Source organism: Maniola hyperantus, chromosome 10 (genome assembly GCF_902806685.2).
Source record: "Maniola hyperantus chromosome 10, iAphHyp1.2, whole genome shotgun sequence".
Taxonomy (NCBI): domain Eukaryota; kingdom Metazoa; phylum Arthropoda; class Insecta; order Lepidoptera; family Nymphalidae; genus Maniola; species Maniola hyperantus.
Genome location: NC_048545.1, coordinates 175,098 through 195,569, shown reverse-complemented (window position 1 = coordinate 195,569; position 20,472 = coordinate 175,098). Strand labels below are relative to the sequence as shown.

The 20,472-nt window shown below is 39.1% G+C and overlaps 1 protein-coding gene across 2 annotated transcripts in view; it reads right to left on the bottom strand.

Moving 5' to 3' along the window:
• Positions 1-1,847: 1,847 nt before the first annotated feature.
• CCHa1 (CCHamide-1) overlaps positions 1,848-20,472 on the bottom strand; it is a 33,875-nt gene continuing 15,250 nt past the window's right edge. Inside the window, exons 3-8 of one of the 2 annotated variants that reach the window (XM_034972881.2) lie at positions 17,812-17,889; positions 9,584-9,619; positions 4,349-4,440; positions 3,456-3,538; positions 2,997-3,102; positions 1,848-2,642 (exon numbers count right to left, since the gene is read on the bottom strand). In XM_034972881.2, the coding sequence (XP_034828772.1) occupies positions 2,619-2,642; positions 2,997-3,102; positions 3,456-3,538; positions 4,349-4,440; positions 9,584-9,619; positions 17,812-17,889 (419 nt within the window). In that variant the 3' untranslated portion in view covers positions 1,848-2,618. The remainder of the gene's footprint in view (positions 2,643-2,996; positions 3,103-3,455; positions 3,539-4,348; positions 4,441-9,583; positions 9,620-17,811; positions 17,890-20,472) is intronic. The other variant, XM_069501271.1, reaches the window with a different exon arrangement.

Here is a 20,472-nt window from a genome sequence, read left to right as displayed (position 1 = left end):
ATTAAAAATTTGCTTATCCCTGAATGTTAAAATGGTTTTCACATACCCGAAATAAATTTTAGAAAATCCAACGGCACCCCACACCATGAGATTGATGCGAAAAAAATATTGACGTGTAGGGGAGGTACTTATCTGAAAAAATATTTTTCACAATTTTATTATACAAAGTGTGTCCGACCCATGCCAAATTATAGATTTCTAGTAATAGTCTCCGAGCTAAGCCGTGGGTGGACAGACGGACACGGCGGAAATTTAGGGTTCCTTGTTTACCCTAATTAAAAAGTACGCAAGTACCTCTAGCGTGCAACTAGTAGGTACCTGCACGATAAAGCTGAAAGTAAGCCTGCCCCTAAACAGGCCTCTTACCTTTCAGCGGCCGTTACCAAATTGTTGTTTTCAAGTGATGCGAGCTGGGCGGGCTTCAGTCAATATTTATTTCTCTGTTTTCATTCGGTTAAACATACATCGTAATGAATAAAATTTAGAACAATGCATAAGTTTTGAGAACGCACTCGCCATGTTTTGTCTTGTCAAAAGTACGGTTTACTCTGAAGATTAAGGACTAAGATCCTACTTTAGTCGTGACAAAATTGTATGGAAGAGCTTTCAGTTGCCCACGAGATGGTGTAATGTATTGCTACTTGTAACTTTAAATATGATTTGAAAAGAGCAGCTGCTGAGTTTCTTGCCGGCTATTTTCAGTAGAAGCTGCAAACTGGCCCGGTGGTAGAGTTACAGACGTATAATGAAAGACTAATTATTGTCCCATAAAAAAATCACAATGGTTTTCATGTTGTGCCCCGAGCGTAAAAGTCAACGCTGACTTAGCGGCTTGGCTTGCATCTTATTGCGTCTTGCTTTACTTTATGACTAGCTGATGTCTGCGACTTCGTTCGCGTGGAATTAGGTTTCTTAAAAATCCCGTGGTAACTCTTTGATTTTCCGGGAATAAAATTAGCCTCTGTCGCTCTCCAGGTCTTTATCTACACGCATGCAAGAAATCGCGTCAATCCGTTGCATCGTTGTGACGTGATCCAAGGACAAACCATCAAACCAATAAACCAACAAACAAATTTATAATAAGGGTACTGATTTCTGATTATGATGCATATAACTAGTTATTCGACGTCTAGAGATAAAAAGTGCCGTCGACGCGAGTAACAATTGCTGTCGCCTGTGCTTTAAGGCATCTTGATATCAGTGAGTGGCCGCAATTAGCACTACGTGTGCGCCGAGGGAGGATGCCGCTACAATGCTTTTAGTGTAAACTTGCCTTTATGCGCCTCCACACTCCACACTCCACACATTCACTGGCCGGCGCGCTGCGCCACTGCGGACTGTGGCTACCACATGAGTATCTTCGAGTTTAACGCTCGACCTTCACACTAACTTCGTTACTGTCAAGGTTTTATACCATTTTATAACAAATTCGAGTACTTAAGTTATAAATTATAAAATATAGGCTTATGCTCGCGACTTCGTTCGCGTAGGCTACACAAATTTCAAATCCCTATTTCAGCCCCTTAGGGATTGAATTTTCAAAAATCCTTTCTTAGCGGATGCCTACGACATAAGTCATAACAGCTACCTGCATGCCAAATTTCAGCCCGATCCGTCCAGTAGTTTGAGTTGTGCGTTGATAGATCAGTCAGTCAGTCACCTTTTCCTTTTATATAAAGAAACGCCCTAGTGAAACTTAAGTACTTACCTATTTTATAACATTGTTATATTATTCTAGTTGAATGCGTATCTACTGATAATACCTGTGACACTAACATACGAAAGTAACAAGTAGAATAAAACAAAAACAACGTAAATAATTATGCCTTATATTATATTTCAGGCCATTTTTTATTTTTCAGTAGTGAACACCAACTTGCAGGGAAGTATGAACCGTGTGCCCTTCCAGCACGCGCTACACGTTACGACATCACTTGGTAATACAGTAATTGCCCTTATCTAGTACTTACTTACAGACTACCGTTAACATAATGTACACACATTGAGCCAAACCACATTATGTCAAAGTTTTTTAAACCTTTTTTAACTTTTTATTAAACATTCGTATACGATATAAGTATTATTATTTTACTTAGATTGGAGTAAAAAAAATACAAAAACGACATAGGGATATTTTTCACTTCCAAAATATAGCTCGAAAATAATAAGTAGGTATCTATGATTTTTGTCTTTAATCACCAGTTTAAAAAAAATTGAATTTCATTCCGTTATTTTTTTTAAATTAACTTAGGTATCCCTTAAGGCAAATCAAACCTACCACCTATCAAAAATCATCCAAATCCTTAACAATAAGAAATTGATTTATTTAAAATATATGTTAATTTTTAACCAACAACAATATTATAATTAAGTTTATTTTGTATAATAAAATATGAAGTGAAGAAATATAAAGTATACAATAAAAGTACATTTACCAATGGCACATACATATTATATTACTTATTCTATATATTACAAGAGTCAATTGCAACCCAGCCTTACAATTGACCTTTCGCTGGAGTATTCAATAAATTCAATAAGTTAATTCAATTAAATTGGATATATTTTCGGCCACGGGTAAGAAATAATGAAGAGTGCTCAGTCGATGCGTTCCCTGTTCAGTTTTCGTCGGACGCTGCCCTCTGAAAAATAATAGTTTTGTCTATCTAAGCATTACGTAAACACACCTGTCTAGGAATCAAACCCGGGAATTTATGATTGGGAATCTTTTGCTACCAGTAAATTAGTATTTTGTACCTTTCTAAAGTTTTTTAACCGACTTTCAAAAAAGGAAGAGGTGCTCAATTCGGTGCGTTCTTTTAGAACTTATAAATATTCAAAAATTTCAAAGCATTTTATTTTAAGCGAGAGGTTTCAGGTTTGGGCTAGTTTGAGAAAATACCAAAGTGCATTTTACTGAAATATGAACTGTAATGCTACGTAGTTGGTGACTAGATTGCAAAAACTGCAAATAATAAGTTGAAGGTCGTTCTTACCAAGATTTGCCATAAGTTCATTTTGGAAAGCACATCATCGTCTATCATAGGTTTCGCTTCGAGACCTTTCGCTGCTCGCTCTACAGGAACCTCTTCACTTTCGCTTCTGAAACAAACATATTTGTCAATCGTTATCCCGGAACTCTACCGATGCATTATATTATAATAGTTTGACAGATTCAGCGTGATGATCGCAATCACCTTTAATTGGTGGCTCGTCCCAGTTGGCTATCAACAAATCAATCAAATTATTTTCATTGAGATTGTAAAAATGTGATAATCACATTTTTCATCCTCGGGCATTGACATAGAATTAGTTGGGGACTGAAAGCACTGAAAACATAGAAAAACACAACTGTCGCCATCTATTGAACGTTTTGTGATGTAATAAAATGCCATCTAGTGAGTGAAGAATAAAACGCTTCGCTAAATTCTAGACACGAATCGTCAAATACTCACATAAACCTGTTGCTTAAGGGCGTGTCATCCTCCACCCGGTAGATGGCGTCATCGTTTGGACTGTCCAATTGTTTCGGGCGGTTCTATGAGAAAAAATAAAAATTAAATATCGTTGATAAAAACTGTAGTTGATTCCTAAACAAATTACCTACTTAATTTTATTTCTATTCTCTACATTTGACACTCAACCGCCTACCTTATTGTTTTGACAACAAGTCAAGCTTTAAAGTTAATTTTTCTGCGTATTTTACTCAATTTTCTATAGATCCTAGCTGGAATTTTATGACATCGTAAAAAAAACTAGTGAGGTGTGGACATTTGACACAACCACGGTGGCTAAATCCATTGTACACAATCTCCAAACTAAACTAAAATGTCACGCCTAAATCTATTGCTATCCCTTTGATAATGTTGTTTGCGGAAAAGGATCGCACTAGATTTAGGCCTGTAAATTTAGTTTAGTTCCTTGAAAACCCTTCTTGTTTGCCTGTGCTCCCCCTAAAATATTTCATCATCATCATGATCAACTCATCGCGGGCTCATTGCTGAGCCCGGGTCTCCTCCCAGAATTAGAAGCACTTTTGGTACCTACCTAATTAAAAAGTAGTGGTGTGTAAAATATATACGCCGAATTAAGAATCTCTTTAATTTTTAAAAGTCGAATAACAAATTGCCTCTTGCATTATCTCTAGCTACCTACGCTCTCTCAAATTATATGAACGCGCTGTCATGGTCTGCGACAGGCCGAGGTGACACTCGGGGTATGAGGCGGGGGACGCCCCGCACACCCGCACGTCGACCGCGCTCGCCCGCACCGGGTAAGCGCACCATACTTAGTCGTTTCATCGACGCAACTTTAGTGAATCAAGTACTTATGTAATAAAATGAGTTACCAATTCGCTGCTGGCGGCCATCCGTCGCAGGATCCTGGTGATGTACCAGCCTGGCGCGGCCGCAGGAGGCTTTCCGGATCGCTTGCCGTGCGCTGGAACACAAGCGACGAGACAACACATTCAGGAAAGGCTTTTCAGGATTCGAACCTTTTCTTAATTTACAGCAAGCGCTTGGCTGTAGCTGGACCATGTGATGATGCAGCCTATACACGTTTGCTTAGAAGATGTCTATTCACTATAAAAATATCTTCCCTATGAACAAAGACTTGTAAAGAAAAAAGTTGTAAAAAAGCTTTGTTAAGTTTGGACTCAGACGAGAAAGAGGCGCTCTAATTAAAACATACACATTTAAAGAGCATGTTTCAGAGAAGGAGCTAAGAGCACAAGATATGAAGCTACAATATCAATTGCCATCGTCAAATCCATTCAAACACTGACCAACAGAGTTGTTCGCATATGGAATAAATTGCCTAAGGATGTGGTTATGTCAAGTTCTGTTAATCAGTTCAAGAATAGATTGGACATTAGGAAGCCTCGAAGTAGGTACTTCTGATATATTATAACATACCTACTGCAAACTATCGCTGTGTGAGCTAACTCAAATATGCAAGCCCCTCGCGCCTCCCCTGGCACCCCTTGACACTTCCTTCGCCAGTGTTGTGCTCAGTACCCGTTGTACAAGATTTTACGTCTCACCAAACGAAACCAAATTCGAGAGTCGAAATACTTCCGCGTTACAGTAAAATGGACCTAAATAGCCTTGAATTGAAGTCAAATATTCAATGCCACTGATTTTAATTTCGCAATGTTTCCGCTTGGAGCGCTGGCTGTAGAAGTGTAGACAAACTTGAGCTTTAAAACAAGACGTTTAAGATCCAGTTTACTGTAACGGGGAAGTATTTCGACTCTCGAATTTGGTTTGGTTTGGTGAGACGTAAAATCTTGTACTACGGGTACAGCTTTCGCTTAGGTTTGGTGTGCACGGGACATGTTTCTACAGTACTGTACATTGACCTAGAAGGAGATAGCAGATTTGTAGAGCATTGTCTCTGTCGATGAGACCGACAAAACGTCATATAGGTAGGAGGACAGAGACAGCTCTACAAAGCCGAAATGTCATTCTAAAGGCCGATGAAGGTACATGTACTGTAGTTTAGCTCAGCTTCGTACAGCTCAGCTGACTTAGTTTAGCTTGAACATAGCTTAGTGTTCGGTCCGAGCTGGCTCTACCCCGGCTAGTACCTTAGTGCGGTAGTGTGGCTAATTCCGTTGTACACAAAATCTAAACTAAACTAAAATGGCACGTCTAAATCTATTGCTATCCCTTTCATAATGTTGCTTGCGGAAAAGGATAGCACTAGATTTAGACCTGTTAGTTAAGTTTAGTTTAGAGATTGTGTACAAGAGAATCGGCCCCATTGTGTGTCAAAAATTGCCGCTAAAATGACTTTAATGATGTCAAATGAATGCTGAACGTCTAAATTCATTAGGCCGACTTAATTCCCCTCCCACGTCACCACGTGGGGCGGACGTGTACGTGAACACATTCGTAATTACCTCGCCGCCATTTTGGTTGGGGTTTAACCATGATTACTCTGACACTGATATTAAAATAATATTAATCTGCCCATTTTTATTAAGTTAGGAAATGACTAATGACTAAAACAGGATTTTTTTAACGCCATTTTATTTACTACTAGCTTGTGCCCGCGACTTCGTCCGCGTGGACTACACACATTTTGAACCCCTATTTTACCCTCTTAGGGGTTGAATTTTCAAAAATCCTTTCTTAGCGGATGTCTACGTCCTAATAGCTATCTGCATGCCAAATTTCAGCTCGATCCGTCCAGTAGTTTGAGCTGTGCGTTAATACATCAGTCAGTCACCTTTTCTTTTTATATAATATTTAGATATATCGTTTTTTTTCTTTAAATTTACAAATATAGGATTTTTTTATTATCTTTCGCATTTTTTCGCGTTTTTTTGTGGTGTCATATCAGTAATCATCAATACTATCACCTGTCTTAGTTTTTGCCAGCGTTCTGGCTACACTCTGTATAGTCCATAAGGATTATAATATAACATTATTATTATGCCACCGCAATATTATCGAATTTCTCTCGTATTATCGCAAAATGTTACGAATTGCTCACAATATTATACCTATTGCCTTTCCTATATAACTATGATATTGAATTCACGTAAGATTTCTGTTTGGATGTTGTATTCGCTCACCATTTTATTATTGTACTAGCTGATCCCCGCGGCTTCGCCCGCGTAGATTTAGGTTTTTAAAGATCCCGTATAGCCTATGTCACTCAGGAATAATGTAGCTTTCTACTGGTGAAAGAATTTTTAAAATCGGTTCAGTAGTTCTAAAGATTACCCCCTACAAACAAACTTAACGACATTACCTCTTTATATAATATTAAAATCGGTCCAGTAGTTTTTGAGCCTATTCAGTACAAACAAACAAACAAACAAACAAACAAACAAACAAACAAACAAACAAACAAAGTTTTCCTCTTTATAATATTAGTGTAGACAACGGGCCGTGCAGCAGAAATCGTAATATTTTAATTTCGCCATAACTTCAAAACCAAACGTCCAATTTTAATCATTCAAAGACCAAATATTATCTCCATAAACTGTTCTTAGTGATGAAATCATTTATTTTGATAAGGATTAATAGCATGAGTAAAATAAACGCGTTTAAATGTAGTCCAAAAAAAATTCAAGATTTTTAAATAAAAAAATGGTTGCTGTGCCTCACTCGACATAGATGGGTATAGTGTGTCGCGGACTTTTTTGTAGATATTTATAAGATCTACAATTAATTAGAACATTTTATGGTTCTATCTTTTATAGTTTAGGCAGCGTACGCAAAATAAGTAACTTTTCTAGTTGATTTTTTACACCTTGTGTCCGAAAAACCCAAATATCTTATGGAACCCTATTTTTTTCCAAAATAAAATATAGCCTATGTTACTCGTGGATAATGTAGCTTTCGAATGGTGAAAGAATTTTTAAAATCGGTCCAGTAGTTTTTGAGCCTATTCAGTACAAACAAACAAACAAACAAACAAACAAACAAACAAAAAAAGTTTTCCTCTTTATAATATTAGTGTAGATATCACGGCCACATCACAGCGATGGTAGTTCAGTTGATAAAACGGTTCCTTATTCGGAGGTTCGATTCTGGGCACGGACCTCTAACTTTTCGGAGTTATATTTTAAGCAATTAACTAATAGGTATTACTGGCCTTAATAGTAAGGGAAAACATCGCCTGAGAGTTCTCCACAATGTTCTCAAGGGTGTGTGAAGTCTGTCAATCCGCACTTGGCCAGCGTGGCAGACCATGGTCAAACCATCTCATTTTGCTCGTAGTGGGCCGATGGTGGGTTGTTGTTAATGATGATGATGATTTTACAGCTAGGTATCTAGTAGTTAGGTAGACTATCGCTAAACCCTTCGTATTGTAAGAGGAGAGCCGTGCTCAGTGGTTGACCATGAGGTTTGCGGTCGTAGGTTCATAGCTTGGCCGTAGACTTATGGCTGGCAGTAGTAACAACTAATCAGCAGCGTGATCGCGGGTAGGCAGATGCTATCGGAGCCGCACTAGCGGCGGGCGAGGCGCGCCGGCGACCAGATGCCGCTTGTGACGACGACGACGCGATAATTGTAGCTATACGTGTTCGGTAAATGATTGAACACACAAATAATAAATAGCTATTATTACGTTGAAATAGTGCAGTTTATTCGAATTTATGCTCAAAATCAACTAAATGCAAGTCAAAAACGGAAACGTAACTGATAGTTTCGATGTGAATACTTCTTTAACTCTTACCTTTGTGATCTGACGAAACGAAAAACCAACACTATAAGAAGAGATCACGGTCCTACACATTTTAACAAACACTGTATCAATAATATTTTTGAAAATCAATTTAAGTGGGTAAATATAAGCGTCACTGTACGTCGTTTAATCATTATTGGTATCCCGGATTAAGCAGAAGCCCTGTCATTGATATAAAACAGATAATACAGAAATGATACTCCATTTTGGAGATAAAACAAGCACCTACAGTTTCACATGCTCGATACAATATCTGACACTCATCGGGCTGAATATGTCGAAAATAAACCCCAGGAATCCACATTGTGGCCAGCTCCATACATTTCAAAGTTTTAATTATGTGAAGGTACAATTTAATCATCATCCTTATCATGACCGACCCATCGTCGCGTCGGCTCCCCTCTCAAATGAGAAGGGTTTGGCCATGGTTCATCGCGCGGACCAAGTGCAGATTGACAGGCTTCACACACCTTTGAAAACATTATGGAGAACTCTCGGGCAAGCAGGTTTCCTCACGTTTTCTTTCATCGTCAGCAAGTGATATTGGATTGCCTAAAACGCACATAGCTCCGAAAAGCTACGGGTGGGTGCCAGTAATCGACCCTCCAACCTCCCGCATAGGAGAGGAACGTCTTTACCGCTAGACTATCATGGCTCTTTTTCACAATTGAATATGTTAATTTAATTATGGACACAAATCATTTTGCGTTCAAAGGCAAATAAATAAAAAGAATAACACATTACATGAGATCGTATTAATATGAAAAAGTTAGATCGCTAGACCAAAACTAGATATAAAAATCACAACTAAATATACAAAAAAAACAAAAACATAATAAAGTTAGATCCCTAAACCAAAAATAGACTAGTCTATTAAACTTTGCTTATCATAATATTATCAATACATGTGGAAGGAAACTTTCACCGGATTTTTAATTTGGTATCAACGTAAAACTTTCCAACTTAGAGTAGCATGAGTTTATTAGCCTTAGTTATAAGTTACGTTGGAGAGTAGAGCGGGTAGTTGGCGAGTAGAGGCTCCCAATTTAGTTATTCTTTTCCTAACTTTTGAATTCAGAAGTTTGTAGTAAAATTTAACATACCTAAAATAATAATTATTATCGATTTTTATGGTTTATTTAAAGTAATCTATGTGATATATTATTAAAACAATATTTTAAGCTTAATATAATGCATAAAAAAATGACTCCTCACGCGCCATTTTAATTTTTTGTGTCAAACTTCATGTCAAAAGTACGATTTTAGTCCTTATTTTAAAGATAAATCGTACTTTTGACATGATAGTTGACCCATAAAGTTAAAATGGCGCGTGTGAAGTCATTTTTTACGGACTATATAATATAACCATTGTACTCACCTCCCCAGCAAGAGTGTCCGTAACTTAAACAGGAACCTGAAACAGAAAAATTTCAATATTTTCAGTCAGTTTTTAATGTCATCATCTGCATCATCTCAACTCATCGTCACCTCGGCCTCGCTTCCAAGCATGGCTCTCCTCTCAGAATGAGAAGGGTTATATTTAAAAAAAAACAAAAGCAATGCAAATCTTGAAGTCCAGTCTTCGAACAGTAGACAGGTACGTGTTGCCAGTTGTGACATTATTGCATCCGAGACATCTCCAACTATCGTGTTGCCAGTGGTGACATTATTGCATCCGAGACATCTCCAACTATCGTGTTGCCAGTGGTGACATTATTGCATCCGAGACATCTCCAACTATCGTGTTGCCAGTGGTGACATTATTGCATCCGAGACATCTCCAACTATCGTGTTGCCAGTGGTGACATTATTGCATTTGAGACATCTCCAACTATCGTGTTGCCAGTGGTGACATTATTGCATCCGAGACATCTCCAACTATCGTGTTGCCAGTGGTGACATTATTGCATCCGAGACATCTCCAACTATCGTGTTGCCAGTTGTGACATTATTGCATCCGAGACATCTCCAACTATCGTGTTGCCAGTGGTGACATTATTGCATCCGAGACATCTCCAACTATCGTGTTGCCAGTGGTGACATTATTGCATCCGAGACATCTCCAACTATCGTGTTGCCAGTGGTGACATTATTGCATCCGAGACATCTCCAACTATCGTGTTGCCAGTGGTGACATTATTGCATCCGAGACATCTCCAACTATCGTGTTGCCAGTGGTGACATTATTGCATCCGAGACATCTCCAACTATCGTGTTGCCAGTGGTGACATTATTGCATCCGAGACATCTCCAACTATCGTGTTGCCAGTGGTGACATTATTGCATCCGAGACATCTCCAACTATCGTGTTGCCAGTGGTGACATTATTGCATCCGAGACATCTCCAACTATCGTGTTGCCAGTGGTGACATTATTGCATCCGAGACATCTCCAACTATCGTGTTGCCAGTGGTGACATTATTGCATCCGAGACATCTCCAACTATCGTGTTGCCAGTGGTGACATTATTGCATCCGAGACATCTCCAACTATCGTGTTGCCAGTGGTGACATTATTGCATCCGAGACATCTCCAACTATCGTGTTGCCAGTGGTGACATTATTGCATCCGAGACATCTCCAACTATCGTGTTGCCAGTGGTGACATTATTGCATCCGAGACATCTCCAACTATCGTGTTGCCAGTAGGTGACATTATTGCATCCGAGACATCTCCAACTATCGTGTTGCCAGTAGGTGACATTATTGCATCCGAGACATCTCCAACTATCGTGTTGCCAGTGGTGACATTTTTGCATCCGAGACATCTCCAACTATCGTGTTGCCAGTGGTGACATTATTGCATCCGAGACATCTCCAACTATCGTGTTGCCAGTGGTGACATTATTGCATCCGAGACATCTCCAACTATCGTGTTGCCAGTGGTGACATTATTGCATCCGAGACATCTCCAACTATCGTGTTGCCAGTGGTGACATTATTGCATCCGAGACATCTCCAACTATCGTGTTGCCAGTGGTGACATTATTGCATCCGAGACATCTCCAACTATCGTGTTGCCAGTGGTGACATTATTGCATCCGAGACATCTCCAACTATCGTGTTGCCAGTGGTGACATTATTGCATCCGAGACATCTCCAACTATCGTGTTGCCAGTGGTGACATTATTGCATCCGAGACATCTCCAACTATCGTGTTGCCAGTGGTGACATTATTGCATCCGAGACATCTCCAACTATCGTGTTGCCAGTGGTGACATTATTGCATCCGAGACATCTCCAACTATCGTGTTGCCAGTGGTGACATTATTGCATCCGAGACATCTCCAACTATCGTGTTGCCAGTGGTGACATTATTGCATCCGAGACATCTCCAACTATCGTGTTGCCAGTGGTGACATTATTGCATCCGAGACATCTCCAACTATCGTGTTGCCAGTTGTGACATTATTGCATCCGAGACATCTCCAACTATCGTGTTGCCAGTGGTGACATTATTGCATCCGAGACATCTCCAACTATCGTGTTGCCAGTGGTGACATTATTGCATCCGAGACATCTCCAACTATCGTGTTGCCAGTGGTGACATTATTGCATCCGAGACATCTCCAACTATCGTGTTGCCAGTGGTGACATTATTGCATCCGAGACATCTCCAACTATCGTGTTGCCAGTGGTGACATTATTGCATCCGAGACATCTCCAACTATCGTGTTGCCAGTGGTGACATTATTGCATCCGAGACATCTCCAACTATCGTGTTGCCAGTGGTGACATTATTGCATCCGAGACATCTCCAACTATCGTGTTGCCAGTGGTGACATTATTGCATCCGAGACATCTCCAACTATCGTGTTGCCAGTGGTGACATTATTGCATCCGAGACATCTCCAACTATCGTGTTGCCAGTGGTGACATTATTGCATCCGAGACATCTCCAACTATCGTGTTGCCAGTGGTGACATTATTGCATCCGAGACATCTCCAACTATCGTGTTGCCAGTGGTGACATTATTGCATCCGAGACATCTCCAACTATCGTGTTGCCAGTGGTGACATTATTGCATCCGAGACATCTCCAACTATCGTGTTGCCAGTGGTGACATTATTGCATCCGAGACATCTCCAACTATCGTGTTGCCAGTGGTGACATTATTGCATCCGAGACATCTCCAACTATCGTGTTGCCAGTGGTGACATTATTGCATCCGAGACATCTCCAACTATCGTGTTGCCAGTGGTGACATTATTGCATCCGAGACATCTCCAACTATCGTGTTGCCAGTGGTGACATTATTGCATCCGAGACATCTCCAACTATCGTGTTGCCAGTGGTGACATTATTGCATCCGAGACATCTCCAACTATCGTGTTGCCAGTGGTGACATTATTGCATCCGAGACATCTCCAACTATCGTGTTGCCAGTGGTGACATTATTGCATCCGAGACATCTCCAACTATCGTGTTGCCAGTGGTGACATTATTGCATCCGAGACATCTCCAACTATCGTGTTGCCAGTGGTGACATTATTGCATCCGAGACATCTCCAACTATGGGCCTCATAAAAAGCCCAGAGTCACTCGGCGGGCGACGGAGAGAGCTATGCTTTGAGTGTTCCAATCAGAAAAGACGAAGAGATTTGTAGGAGAACCAGAGCAGACAGAACTGGTTGCGACGCTGTAGTGGCACTGGGCAGAGCACATAGTTCCAAACCCTGTAGGTACACATTGGGGTCCCAAGGTGCTAGAATGGCGACCTCGCACCGGAAAGCGCAGCATTGCAGGATCTCCCACTAAGTGTACAGACGACATCAAACGAGTCGCAAGTAGCCGCTGGATTCAGGCGGCGCAAGACCGTGGCGTATGGAAATCCCTATAGGAGACCTATGCCCAGCTGTAGACGTCTATTTATTTATTTATTCTGATACAAGCCCTTTATTGCAACCTCACCTGGTGGTAAGTGATGATGCAGTCTAAGATGAAAGCGGGCTAACCTGGAAGGGGGTATGGCAGTTTTCATTAAACCCACGCCCCATTGGTTCCTACGTGGCATCGTACCGGAACGCTAAATCGCTTGGCGGCACGGCGCTGCTGGTAGGACGGATCAGGCTTAAATTTGGCATGCAGATAGCTATTATGACGTAAACATCCGCTAGGAAAGGATTTTAGAGAATTCAACCCCTAAGAGGGTAAAATATGGGGTTTAAAATTTGTGTAGTCCATGCGGAGGAAGTCGCAAGCATAAGCTAGTTGTATCTACATCTTCCTTTGTGAGAGGGAGTCGTTGTCTCGAGTCAACTTAGTAACGGCTATGAGGGAGTTACGGGAGGGCCGTGAAGGGGTTATGGAGTGCTTTACGGGGACACTCCCCTAATGCATGTGCTGTTTATGGCTTATTGGCATTGTGCCGTGAAGCGCACTGTACACTATGTCTTTGTATGAAGCTCTTTAGATGGAGCGTAAAGGTTAATGCTTAAATGTCAGTATTTACAATGAAGGTAGCGATACCTACGATAACATTCGCATTCAAAGTGAAAATCATCTCATTAAATTATCTAAAATGTAACAAACGATAGTTTGCTAAATTGCTACGTTTGACGTTAAGCTAATTTTCGAATATTTGCACTTGCAATCAAATCAAAATCAAAAAATAAAGTGCGAAAATTCACACACCGCATTATTAAGTACCTCAAAAAAATCTGATATTGGGGCCGATTCTCTTGTACACAATTTCTAAACTAAACTAAATTAACGGATTTAAATCTAGTGCTATCCTTTTCCGCAAGCAACATTTTGAAGGAGGCAACAGATTTAGACGTGTCAGTTTAGTTTAGCTTAGAGTTTGTGTACAATACAATTAGCCACACTGTTATGATCAATAGGAGTTGAACATGAGTTGAAAGATAAATTGTAACATGCCCATTGCCCATGCCACTATATTGCGACTTGCGTTGAGTCAAATGTAATCGCGGCATTGTTTACTACAACACGAAGACGAACACTATGCACTAACTATGCACTAACCTAGGACGTCAAGTACCTACTAATCAAACCAAATAGTTAGTGCATAATCTTATCGTGCATTATCTTTCGTTGTCTCTGCTACTAATTATTCATATATGTAGTGCCATAGAGCTAACTATTTGAATTGAATCCTATATATTATATTATGTTATATTATGGTTGACATTTGTCATGTTAGCTAGGTATATGATTTATCAACCACGCTGTATAAACAAAAACACTTTTTAGTTAAATAGTTTCATTTCAATACTTTGTGTAGCAAGTTTATATTAGAAATGTGTTTGATCAAATCCCCGGCTCTGTATGAATGCATCGCTTTGCGTGTTTAAGTTATACCTTTAGGCCGATTTGTCAGTGCTTGAGCAATGTATTCTTTGTCGCATAAACGTGTGGGAATAATGAATATTGCAACGCTTTGAAGTCACTAGGGAATGTTTAGTAGTTTATTCTATTCGTATCTTTTGAGTCGATCTGGCAGATCCGTACGTAGGGAATTCACATGTTATTTCCCTTAGAAAAATGCCATTTTCTTACTGTTTTTCTGAACTTACAGTTAATACTAATTTTTACCCAACTACGGCAAAGCCAAAAGGAAGGGTTATGATTTTAGCAGTTTATGTATGTATGTATGACGTTTGTAGTTGTATCCACATTTTGTAGCAGATTATGTATGTTCTTGTACTACTGGGCCGATTTTGATAATAGAGGTGTCGTTTGATTCGTTGTTATGGTACGAGTGACAAAGGCTACAATTTTTGATACAAAAACAAAATAATTGACATGACGGATGTTACGTCAAAAAAAGTGGGCCTCTCAAAATTTTTTTATGCTTTTGTATCGAGTAGGATGTCAAATGAAAGAGGAGAAAATATAAATATACCTAGTATACTTATTATTAAAATATATCAAGCGACAGAAACTCAATTTTACTACCTATATTTCAGGGTTTATTAAGATCGTAGTCGGGTTTTAGTTTATCTTGTTAATTTAATTTATGTTCGAAAATAGATGATTTTCGTAGGTTATACAAATGAATGAAAAGTTCCGAGTGAGCCATCAGCCTTGGCAGTGCACTTCGGGCCGCTAATGTGGCCACTGCGGCGCTGACAGTTCCGCGAACACAGGACAAGGCTTGTTTCTACGGAAACATTAAACCGTTACACTGCAAACGTGCGCACTGCACGCCACCGTGCACCGCGCCAAGCGCCGGTGGAACTTGTTGACAAGTACAGTACGCGGCAGAAAGTAATGTAGAACGACATTTCGGCTTTGTAGAGCGCTGTTTCTGTCACTCATATCGATATGACGTTTTGTCAGTCTCAACGACAGAGACAACGCTTTACAAATCTGCTATCTCCTTCTGAAGCTCGATGTACATTACTTTCTGCCGCGCACTGTAAATAAATGGGCAATCCCCTTATTTACAGTAACAATCGACACAATCGACATACCTAAAGTAGCCGCCAGAAAATATCGTACATCGAGCTTTGGAAAGCCATAGCGATTTCGTAGAGCGTCGTCTCTGTCGTTGAGACGGACAAAACGTCACATAGGTATGAGTGACAGAGACAATGCTCTACGAAGCGGAACTACCTTTCAAAAGGATGATGTACAATATTTTTTGCTAGAAGAAATCGTCATAATTTGGCTAGTTAGCGTCAAAGCCTCTACGCAAAGTGCAGAAATTGTTTGTGGGGTCGAGATAACATGATTGCGAAACAGTTCTCAGATTTGTTATTGCATATATTATTTGAACACTGTGTTAAACAACATTTTGTTAAGTCGTGGTTATTACTTATAGGATTGAAGAGTTTCTTAACAACAAGGTTGCATGGAAACGGGTACGGGTCTGTCTGTCTGTCTGCAAGCTTTTCACGGCCCAAAAGAAAATCGGTTCCCTTTTGATTAAAGGTACAGAGTTAGCTTACATTCCGGGAACGGAAATAGGCTACTTTTTTCCCCGGAAAATAAAATAAATCCCACGTGATTAAAAAAAAACCTAAATCTAGGCAGACAAAGTCACGGGCATCATTTTGTATTTACATATTGTAACATTTTGTTTTAAGAAAACAGCAACTGCTGAGTTTATTACACGCAAGCAAAATACATAGTTTCTGTACTTTGTCAAAAAATCCACCAGCTCTCAGACTACAATGAATGCCTCGTAGCTTTTTGTTCAGTGATAATTAATGATAATTTTGCTAACTTGTTCAGCTCCTACCTGCGTACAGAGCAATGAATACACAGAGGCGGAAATGTCGAGTGCACGCACGACCGGCTACGGTGATGCTACGGAGATGCTACGGCGCTACGCAATTTAATTAGCCGTGTTTACATGGAAAACATATTATTTCGGATTGTTTTTAAAAAGGACTGTACAAGGTAATTAGTGGATTTTGGTGATGCTTGTTCATAAATTTGAAGAAACATCGCTTTTGTTTGCACGTTCTAGTTTTGAAAAATCTAAAGATGAATATTTTAATTTAAAGATGAGTTTTATCAGACAGAATATTTTTATTCGACCGTAGCAAGCAACGATTTAAGCCCTGTAAGTGATGATTTATAGCAATGAAGAAAAACTTTTTGGTTTGTATTTTTGAGGGTTACGGTGTATAATTTGCATGAGCAAGGTGCTGTATGATTTTTAAGGAAAATTATCAAAATCTTAAAAATGCCCATCAAGTAATGAATATAAATTGTATTCAATCGGTGCGTTTTTCAAACTACAGTGTATCGAATCTTAAACATGATAATATAACGTACAGTGAAGCGCATGCATAAGGTCTCGGTGGTCATACTGCCGGCCGTCACGTGGCTCAAAGTATTTAGTAGTCCTTGTATTTATCAGTGTCAGTTACTGCACTTCTTGCAATTACTACTTCAATAATATCTTCTTACGGCGAAAATTATAGTAACCGTGAAAGTTAATTGTAGTAGTAGGTATTTCTCAAAAATCATAATAACAACGTTGTTTAACAGCTTGTTGACACGAGTAGATAAACTAAAGAGCTGGCGAACATAACATTATAAATTACAGTAAAGTTGCAATAGCTTTCATTTAGTTTTATGGTTTTTCGCAAATGTTTATTTCATGCAATGACACCGTTTTTTATACTAGCCCTTTATTATTATTATTATTCAATATTTTGTGACGTTACAAGAAACGTCAATTGTATAAAATGTTAACCCAATACGAGCTGAATATTGGCAAATCAGAAATCAGTAGTGCATATTGTTATAAAACGTTTCTTTTTAACACTTTCCTGATAAATACAAAGGGACTTCGTTGAGAAGTTATTTAATTTTAGAAACATTTAGATACTTAAATAATTATGTGCAATAGTAAATAAAGACTACTTAGTTTTGTATTTTCTAAGCATTATCATCTACTGACTTAAATATAGTTTCTTAAAAAAAACACCAAAGTAAAATGGGTTTTTACACAATATGATAATCTTGTGAGTATATTTTACTAGTTATAAAAAAATTTGCTGAATAGATTTTAAAATAATGAAAAAATATGACATTCTACTAATAATAATAATAATAATCTACAGTGCTTTAAATACGTGCAGTACAAAAAGTTCGAGCCAAGTGCAAGTGCAGTGGGAGGCCTCCTACCTCCACGCTGGCTTCGCCACCCGTTGACTTTTTGGATAAGATTCGATGCCTTGCTAGCTCTATTGTTAATTCTCTGCTCTGTGGACATACATAACGTTATTAGATCTAGGAAAAACTTGTTAAATTTTTACATAGACATTTCTAGTCGATTTTTAGAAAAAACAATATGTTAAATAATATAAGAAAGAAAAAGTCTAAAACAAAGTATATTTCAATAAAACAGTAAAAAAATACATTTTAGAGATAAGTATACTTTCTAAATTCTATGTAAAGTGCCCAGTCATAAAGTGGGAAGCGAAAGGACGTGAAACGTTAAATATAATATTCAGAAAAGATTTGTCTATTTTTATAAAATCCCTTTTTGTACTTTTTTTTAAATTTTAAAGTGATTTTTCACATTAAAACGGCCCTGTAACACTAGTTTTTTGAGGAGCATATATTAAGGAGAAATAAAAAATCCGATATTTTAATTTTTATTTAACGAAAATTAAAAAGACTTTGAGCCTAGTTTCAGTATTATTACGGAATAAGATGAAGACTATTAATTTGTAGAAAATGAGGAACCAAATAAGGGCGAGAGTAAAAGCGACAAACAGCGGCACCCTGCGGCTTTATATCGCTTTAAACGTTCCCCTTATCATTGAACATCTATTGAATTGCCTCGTCTACGTATTGTAAGATTGCCTGCTCCCAATGCTCATACAACTTGATGGTATTGTTTCTAGTTATATCATGCTCCAACTTACGTGGCAGGTGGTCTTCAAAGGTACTCGAATGAGTAGTTATCAAGCGTTCTCATGTAATAAATAGCCCTATCGGTTTAATGGAGCTGCAGGACATATGCCTCGTAAGAGAGATTACTTAATACATGAAATAAAGGAACTGGCAACAAGCAACTAAACTAATAAGTTTAGTCAGTTATCGCGTCGGCAGACCACTAAGTACAATTGGACCAACAGCGGTCTCCCGACGCGACGATCAAAATATTACTTACTACTTAAATGACTTCAATGGCCAAAACATAATTATATTGTTTTACTTTTGAGAGGGTTTTTGTGTCGTTTTTTTAATTACATGATTGATGTTAAGTAGAAATCTACCTATGATATTATCTAAATAGATAAAAGGAAAAGGTGACTGACTGACTGACTGATCTATCAACGCACAGCTCAAACTACTGAACAGATCGGGCTGAAATTTGGCATGCAGATAGCTATTGTGACGTAGGCATCTGCTAAAAAAGGATTTTTGAAAATTCAACCCCTAAGAGGGTGAAGTAGGGGTTTGAAATTTGTGTAGTCCATGCGGACGAAGTCGCGAGCATCAGCTAGTACAGGAATAAATTGGCATAATTTCCTTGTGTTTCATTAACTAAATGAATTATTTTTTTATGGAACCCATGTTGTATTTTGAATGTAAAATCAGCTTCGTGACCAAAAACTTATTTGAAAAAAAAAATCAACTTTATTCTAATCTGAATGAAATTAATCTGTGCATATCGTCGGACCTACCTCACGGCAAGCGGCAGTAAGTGAGTACTAACGAAGGGGCGCTACCGAGAACTCCACGACCTTTGTTCATTAATTAATTAATAAAAGCTCAATTAGCGCGCACGGCACCGGCACCATGCACCACATGCACCACATGCACCACATGCACCACATGCAGCACTAACCGCCGCTTGACTGTCGTGCATCGAATGCATGTGCATTTCCATGTTACTACTTTAATTATTGAATAGATTACAACACAAATATTTTTTATGCAAATACATTTTTGCGAGTACTTTTTAATCGTAAAATGCATGAGCCACTGGTTGGTTTGGAATGTCTTTTCTATCGAGAAGGATCAGTAAGAAACTCAGCGGTTGCTCTTTTCAAAGATTTGATAGTACTATATAATATGGTAAAACTGTGGTATGCTATGTATAAAAATAATTGCAGTCCCGCGCATTGCTGGAGCCTAGCTGCATGTCAAATAATTGCAGTCCCGCGCATTGCTGGAGCCTAGCTGCATGTCAAATAATTGCAGTCCCGCGCATTGCTGGAGCCTAGCTGCATGTCAAATAATTGCAGTCCCGCGCATTGCTGGAGCCTAGCTGCATGTCAAATAATTGCAGTCCCGCGCATTGCTGGAGCCTAGCTGCATGTCAAATAATTGCAGTCCCGCGCATTGCTGGAGCCTAGCTGCATGTCAAATAATTGCAGTCCCGCGCATTGCTGGAGCCTAGCTGCATGTCAAATAATTGCAGTCCCGCGCATTGCTGGAGCCTAGCTGCATGTCAAATAATTGCAGTCCCGCGCATTGCTGGAGCCTAGCTGCATGTCAAATAATTGCAGTCCCGCGCATTGCTGGAGCCTAGCTGCATGTCAAATAATTGCAGTCCCGCGCATTGCTGGAGCCTAGCTGCATGTCAAATAATTGCAGTCCCGCGCATTGCTGGAGCCTAGCTGCATGTCAAATAATTGCAGTCCCGCGCATTGCTGGAGCCTAGCTGCATGTCAAATAATTGCAGTCCCGCGCATTGCTGGAGCCTAGTTGCATGTCAAATCCACCTTTTTTAATCATTTATACATTATCTTCGATTATTTAATATGCTTTTTCAGGAGTATACTTTTAATAGATTTTTTAAACAGGTTAAAATTTCATAGTTTATTAATA